This window comes from Pteropus vampyrus, unplaced genomic scaffold (assembly GCF_000151845.1).
Source record: "Pteropus vampyrus isolate Shadow unplaced genomic scaffold, Pvam_2.0 Scaffold18, whole genome shotgun sequence".
Classification (NCBI taxonomy): Eukaryota; Metazoa; Chordata; class Mammalia; order Chiroptera; family Pteropodidae; genus Pteropus; species Pteropus vampyrus.
The window spans coordinates 2219376-2227752 of NW_011888799.1; the positions used below are offsets into that span (position 1 = coordinate 2219376).

Below are 8377 nucleotides of genomic sequence, written 5' to 3' on the forward strand. Positions count from 1 at the left end.
CCTCCCACTGTCATATCTTGGAGAGTTCTGCATGTCAGATCGAGCTGTGTAGCTTTCCAAAATGTTAATATACCAGGTTTCGTCTAATCATTTTCCAGTTTATAGACAGTCTGATCGTTTCCTTTCTTTTCTTTTAATGGTCTTGAGATATAACTCATATACTATTTATTTTTTCTTCCATCTAAAGTGTACAATTCAGTCGTTTTTAGTATATTCACAGAGTTGTGCAGCCATCACCACAATCATTTTAAAACATTTTCATCACTTAAAAAAGAAATCCCATACACTTTAGCTGTTATCGCTGATCTTTACTCATTTCCTTCCCCTGACTTCAGGCTTAAGTAACCACCAATCTACTTTTTATCTCTATAGATTTACCTATTTTGGACATTTCGTATAAATGAAATCATATAATATCTGGTGTTTTGTTACTGGCTTCTTTCACTTAGCATATTGTTTTCAAGGTTTATCCACGTTGTAGCATGTATCAGTACTTCATTATTTTTCAAAACTGAATAATATTCCACTGAACAGATAATACCATATTGTTTTTATCAGTTTATGGACATTTGGGTTGTTTCTTCTTTTTGGTTATTGTGAATAATGCTGCTATGAACAGTCTTGCACAAGTTTTTGTGTGGAGGCATGATGTCATTTTTCTTGGGTATATGCCTAGGAGTAGAGTTTCTGAGACAAATGTAACTCTATGTTTAACTTCTTGAGGAAAACTGTTTCTTTTCTGTGTGTTCACAAACATTGCTGCAGTTAAAGCTTCTATATGCATACATGTAAGTATTTCCCTAGGGTGTATATTCCAAAATTTGTTAATACTTATTATCAGTGAATTATTTTTTCGTCAGTCGGACATGTGAAAAATGGCTCATTGTATTTGCCTTTCCTTATTAATAGTGAAGTTGTTCATCTTTTAAAGTTTATTGGCTATTTGCATTTCTTCTGTGAATAGGCTGTTTATAGCTTTCCTCCACTTAAAAAAATTTGGATGTTATTTAGTACTGATTCTATGAATTCTTTATTACTGTGACTATAAATCGGTTGTTGTATATGTTCAATGAGGCAGTCCGCCATGTTCCCTGAGCATCTCTGCACGTTCTTGCTGGATATGAAAAGTTCACTTAGCTGATAGGAATATTTTCATGGAATAATGTTCTTTTTTAATAACTTGACCCATTCTCAAAGACCCAGAGTAATGTAATGTCACAAATAGCTAACCTAGAAAAGTCATTCGAGGTAGAAGCAGATTCAGTTTAAGCCTACAGACAGGATGTTAGTTACAAACAGAATGAGTCTTCAGTTTAGTAAATCATTTAAGGTGTTTATAATAACTTTCAGTCTTAAATAATATAAGAAAAAATATATATCAATCATCTTTAAGTATCATTTTAGTTTGAGTGTGATTAGGTGTCACAGCTTGAATTCTTTGAGTAAACATTAGCACACTGATATATTTGGATGTTTCATAGAATTTTTTTAAATTTATTTTTTATGGTGACATTGGTTAATGAAATCCAATAAGTTTCAGCTGTACTAATAGCATTTCAATACGTTTTTTCCTTAGAATTGGCGTGATTTGGATGCAAGAATCACAGACACAGCAAATGAATCAAAAGATAATGTCAGATATTTGTACACACTAGAAAAAGTATGTCAGCCTCTCTATAACTATGATCTAGTAAGTATGCTTTTAAAAATGTAGTTTGAAAAGTTACTGCATTTAAAAATAACTTTATATGTGTGTATTGGGAAAAACTTACACTGCAGAAAAATTATTTAAAAGATTTCTTTCCCTATTATGTATTTAGAGTGAATTAAAACTCTATTTATTATTTTAACCCACACTTAAATATACAGCATTATCGTAAGTATGATTTCATCTGTTAATTAAACAAGACAAATATATTAGTTTCTCACAAGTGACATTCCATCGCTTTGGTTGTATTTTATTCTTTAGAAGCAAGTCAGAAAGTCAGTGCACACTCAGAGGAAGGGGATTATAGAAAAGTGTGACTACCATGAGGGTGAACATCGTTGGTGGTCATTTTAGAGGCTGACTACCTGGTAGATATTTCTCACTTTACAGGTTAGGAAACCAGAACTTGTGATCACATCATGACTTTGCCAGCATCACTCAGCTAATCAGTGATGCAAGACAAGACTCATCTTGTAGTTTCTAACCTACTTTCCTCATAATATTTCTATAGAGCTCCTTTAAAGAAAATATTAGCACTACCTTTGCTTTTACTTTTCTAAAATTTGTATTAGTTTTTGGTTCATAAATTATCTGGCATTTCATAATGTTTCATATATACTTACGAAAACTAAAGAAAACTTCTATCCTTTCTTTAGATAGAGAGGGGAGGGGAAGTCAAGGAAACTAGTACTTTTTGAGAACTTAAGGTAGTTGTATTTTTAAAGATGTCCACAGTCTTGAGAACCTTGGCCTTCTATTATAGGCATTGTAGGCATTGTAGGCATTCTCAAATATTTTCATTCTAAATTTACAACAATCTTCATCTTCAATCTTCATTAGGAAACTGAACTTGAGCATTTCTACAGCTATATGTGATGGGACTGAATCTGAACCCAACCCTCTTTGGCATTATGGGTTGTATTTTTTTCCCATTTCACTATGCTGCTTCTTCAAGGTATTCTCTAAACTAAAATGCTCTCAATATAATGTATACGGATGTCTGATATGCATGTTCAGCATTCTCCATTCTAATTGTTGAAGAGATAGTCATATAAATGGCATCATTGGCCATATGGCATGGTTGACCAACCTTTTTGGGGTAGGGTAAATGCTAACTTTATCCTAGAAGCTGAGAAAGGGGAAGTTCTATGTTCCATATCACTTAAATTTGGGGAAGAGGGATGTGTAGGTGTAGTTCATACCTGTTCCTAGAGGGCATTGGTAGCCAAAGAGTTTAACGTGGGTGAGGAGGGAAAGATATGGGGTTGAGAAACCTGGGCAAGTGCAGTTCTTACTGCCATGCGAGAATACACCATCTATCAGGAAGTACCATGAGAGAGAAGACTTTTCAGAAGCAGTCTTTTAATTGAGTCCACAAAGAGATGATGCACTTTAATTTATTTACAACTTATTATTGTTATTTATGAAGAAGAATTATAATTTTCTTAAACTTCACTCTTACCCTGTTCACTTTTACCCTGAGTATAGCAACTGGATTTCTGTTGGGAAACTTTTAAAAACCTGTGTCACATAGGAACATTTTATATCACTTCTTAGGTGTTTCTGTGTATATGACCATGAGTAAAAAACCCCCAAATTTATGGTAATAGAGAAATAAGGCCATTGCTTGGCTCTCTCTGACTCAATGACTCAATTCTCCAGCTTTATAACATGTACAATTAAAATTTGTGTCTAAGAAAAATTAGAATTATCCCATGTCACAGGCATTTGGGGTTACTCACAAGAGTTGAAGAAGCAAATATTAAATGCACATATACCTAAAGTCTACTCTAGAAGAACTACTTACAGCTAGCTCTTGATGTAAAAATATAGTAGATGAAGCAAATATAGCAAATGTTAACATTTGTCAAATCTGGCGACTTGTATTGGTGGTCATTATACTATTCTCTTCACTTTTCTATACATTTAAAGCTTTCCATGATAAAAAGTAAACTAGGAAGAAAGAGACAATGTTTTTCATTGTTCTCAGGACCTTTAAATTTTAAGATATACTAATTACAACTTCTTGGTTCAAAAGACTTGCTTAAATTCACATAATTTTGAAATCTTTTGGTTCTGTGTTTTTTTTTATCCTAGTGATTTATAAAACTTTAATTGTTCTAGGCACAGATGTACATCATCATCATCATCATCATCATCATCATCTTTATCATCATCATCATTATTATCAACTACTAGTACTATTATTTTATTATTGAGCTTTTCACATTCTCTAATGTAGTAATATTCCAAACATTATCTTTTGAAATTAGAGAGATACTAATAGTATTGAATCATTATAATTTCTTCCTCCCCATAATGCCCTCTATTTCTATAGTTTCATGAATTCTTTTTTTCCCCTCATTTTCTTCATTCTTATTAAAAGCAACCAGCAATTGCTGTTTAGTTTGTAACTGTCATTTGAGCAGGAAAAGTGCAGAGGACTCATGCTTCCATTTCTCGATAAATTTTATGAATTTTATGTTTAATGTTTCATTTTATCATCCTGGTATTGCGCTTTAGATACATTTACTATTATATATTTTACATATAAAGTGTCTGAACACTGTATGTAGATAGGTAAGAGCTGTGCACTCAGGGAGCTACTATTGTAAATAATGATGTTTAAAATTCAGATGAAAGGCATTTTCCTGATGGAACCATTTGGTTCCTGAGACTTCTTCATCAGAATTAGGGGTAATTTGTAGACTTGTCTTGAGAGTAGCAGAGACTTTCTGGACACATTTTTATTAGCCTCCTTTTTGATCTACAGACAACACGTATAATATGAATTCTGACATACAAGGTAAACTATGAAGTAATAATGTTTATGTCCATAAGCCACATAGGATTGATTTAATTATGTAATAGTTATTTCTCATACCTAAGGACATATAGTACTTGAATCAGTAGTTGTTTGTCCTGGTTTTACTTATTCCATTGCCATTTAAAACATCTTTTATATGTTTTTTTATTGTCCTAGCAATTGAAAGGCATCCTCTTGACGGGAGGAATGCCATTGATCTTATCTGTTCTTCCATCGTGATTTGCATCATGGGTGAAAAGCAGGATATCAAAATCTCAGGCACATAACTGTGGTTATGTTACAGTTGTGGGACCTTGGACAAGATATTTAATTTCCCTATCTATTTTCTCATGTGCAAAATGGAAATAATAATAATATTTTATTTTATAAGTCCTAAAACATACTTTCTCCCCCACATTTTAATATCTCTGTACTCAGATCACATCTTATAGCCAGTCGAGTTTTATGAATTATTATGGCTGTGATTTGACACCATCTTAGATTACTAGTTCTCTCCTTGAGGAGTGGTGATTGTTATGTGTTATTTTTAGTACCATGGTGTGAATTCAGACTTCAGTGAATGTGCAACAGTTCATGGTACAGATTCTCAGGGGAATTTATTTTCACTCTCTCCCCAAGGAGTGGGATTGGGACATTTAAGTTTTGTTCCTATTGTTTTCTTCAGTACACCTTTATTTTTCATGCTTACCCTTACAGAGAGAGTGTTGCCCACTGGTGGTTTAGATTTATGTAGAAGTGAGACGCCCTATCTTGGGCATTCTTTTCCTTTCTCAGTATCACATAAAGTAATAGTGCAGTCTTGCAATCAGTGATTAGCTCTGATGAAATGAAACCTACCTTAAAAGGTCATTGTCAGCATAAATTAAGATAATATGTGAAGCTCTTCACCTAGTGCCTGGCACTTAGTAAGTATTCACTATACATTAGTGATGCTTTTTCTTTTTCTTTTCTTTTTTTAAATGTTTGCACTTATCTGCTTTGTTTTATGCTGTTTTTAATTTCTTTGTGTGCATCTCTTCCATTCTGCTGTGACAACCTCTGGAATGTTCCTTATGTTTGGATTTTGCGCAATATTTTCAGAACCTAATGGCATTTAGTAGGTCTGCTGGAAGATGAATTAAATCGAATAAGTGGAAATAAGTTCTAGTCTAATCTCTGTTTTTCACTAGCTTCCTGACCATAAATATATCACTCTACCCATTGAGATATCAGTTTCTGTATCTTCAAAAAGAACAGCTTGTTTTCGTGTCTTGAATGAAGATGTGGTACAGATATACAATGGAATATTACTCAGCCATAAGAAAAGATGAAATACTGCCATTTGTGACAACATGGATAGATCTTGAGATTATTATGCCAAGCGAAATAAATCAGACAGAAAAAGTTGTGTACCATATAACTTCACTCATATGTGGGATATAAAACTGAAAGCAACAAATGAAGAAGACAAACAAAGACAGACACAGACAGCAGTTTAGTGGTTATCAGAGGGAAATGGGGAGGGAGGAAGGTAGAAAAGGGTAAAGGGAGTCAAATATATGATGACAGAAGGAGATATGACTTAGGATGGTGAACACACAATGCAGTATTCAGATGATATGTTAATTGAATTGTATATTTGAAACCTATATAATTTTATTAATGTCACCCCAACAAATTTAATTTAAAAAATTTTAAAAACAACAACAACAAAAGCTTGAACTACTAATCCCTAATATCAATTTCACCTCTAAAATTTTATTTTTAAATAAGCTTTTAAGTCACAATAGTACCAAATTTTCCTCACCCGGTTTCTCTTGTTAACACCTTGAATTACTTTGGCACATTTGTCAAAACTGATGTCTTTCTCCTGTTCCAGGATCCACTTTAGGATACCACATTGCATTTAGTAAAATTTGACTTCAAGATGAAAATGTCGTACTATTTTATGTATATTTAGAGATTTGAATATTATGAGATATTATTTATTAAACCTATAAACATATGGAATTCACTTAATACATTTCAATTTTAGGTTTCCATGGCACATGGAATACAAAATTTGATTAATGCCATTAGAATGATTCACAGTGTGTCAAGGTATTATAATACCTCAGAGAGAATGACCTCATTGTTCATCAAGGTAAGTTTTCAAGGGAAGAAGTCATAGGAATTCTATGAAAAAGTTAACAATGCTTTTCCTTTGCTCCAGAAAGGGAAATGGGAAGTTTGAGTCTCTTTTATAGTTCTGAATTTTCATACTTCCAGTGACAAGAAAAGAAAGGTGTTGATGAGTCAGTTGTACTTAATTGAAGGGGTACTTTTTTCCTTGTCAGAGGTAGGCTCTCAGGTTTTTTATTTAAATGTAGCTGGTGTCTTTATAATTATCCATTCCAAATAGTTTTTTTCAAGAGCTAAGAACTGTGCCTACTGTTAATAATGCTTCTTTAGCTATTTGCCACCAGTGCTGTAGTTTTTGTAAAATCTCTCCTGATAGTGCCATATGGTTAATGATTTCAAATAATTTGAAAAATCATCCAAGAAACATAGTAATTGAATTTCTTTGTAAACGATTCAAGCAGAACATAAGTATATAAAGTAACAGTCTCATTTCAACTTTTTTTTTAAATCAAAGGTTAGATTTAATCATTACCTATGTCCTAAATAAGGCAAGAATCTTAGAATTCATCCCTGTCCCTTGTTTCCCTCCTTTTTGTTATTAATGTCTCACATTGAGATTTCTAGTTCCGTATTAATGTAAGTATTTTTTCAACACTATGAATCAACAAGTGTTCAGACTAAAATCTAAGTAGTGCTAGTTTGTTTGATCACCTCTATTTTGTGATTTTCGTATCTTTCTCCATCTTGGATTCATTACTTCTTTTGCTGAAAAATATTCACAAGTAGTTCTTTCAGAGATGGTCTGTGTGTGGTGGACCTCCTGAACTCTCACATGTCTGAAAACAGCTTCATTTTGTCCTACCATTCAAATATTAGTTTGACTGGGATCTAAGTTCAAGGTAATTTTTTCTTGCAACTTTGAAGATACCGTTGTCTGCTCTTCAGAATTTTTAATGAGAAATTTAATGCTAATCTGATTGTTTTTCCTTTGTATTCTTCCAGGAAGCTTTTAGGATTTTTTTCTTTATCTTTGAATATCTAAAATTTCAAGTGATGTGATTCTTTTTACATTGATCTTATTCTGTACTTGCTGGGTTGTTTCAATCCAAAGAGTTTTGTCTCTCTTTATTCCTGGGAAATTATCCCTTTTGCCTTTGATTTTTCCTTACCCACCTGTTCAGTTTATTTTTGCCGCTTGAATTTAACTTTCATTTCTTTTAACTTTTTTTTTTGGTTTATCTTTGTCCTTTGACCTTTCAGCTCACTTATTTGTTCTTCATTTATGTCCCAATTGATGGTCAGTCCATCAATATTTATTTTTTTACAGTGAAAAATTTTTATATTTAGATTTAACCAGCTGGACTCAGTTTAGATGATCCCAATTTTGTTGGCAACATCCAAAGCACCCTAATCGAGAGCCAGTGGAACATATGCCTCTTCTCTCTATCAGGCCTGATCAGAGTTTTTGGGTTGCCTTCGTAGCATGGTGTCCTGGGCTGTCCGGAGGAGGTTGACGTGCATATCTTCTTTTCATTGTGGCTCTGGACACCTTTCAGCATGGCTTTCTTTGCCTTCAAAGCTTTTGCTTTGAGAGGGGCAGGGTCTTCCTTCTTTGCTTTTGGCACCATCTTTGTGAAAAACCATTAACAGATTTAAAATATTTTGAGAATAAAAATTTTTATTTTCCAAGTTCTGTAGTTTTCTTTTCATGATATAAAATCCTCCTATATCTCTCTCATGAA

At 33.1% G+C, this 8377-nt stretch overlaps 1 protein-coding gene across 1 annotated transcript in view; it reads left to right on the forward strand.

Moving 5' to 3' along the window:
• The window catches only part of DNAH8 (dynein axonemal heavy chain 8), a 339355-nt gene that overhangs the window by 24117 nt on the left and 306861 nt on the right, over positions 1-8377 (forward strand). Inside the window, exons 9-10 of the mRNA XM_011354823.2 lie at positions 1577-1690; positions 6550-6657. Of these exons, the coding sequence (XP_011353125.2) occupies positions 1577-1690; positions 6550-6657 (222 nt within the window). The remainder of the gene's footprint in view (positions 1-1576; positions 1691-6549; positions 6658-8377) is intronic.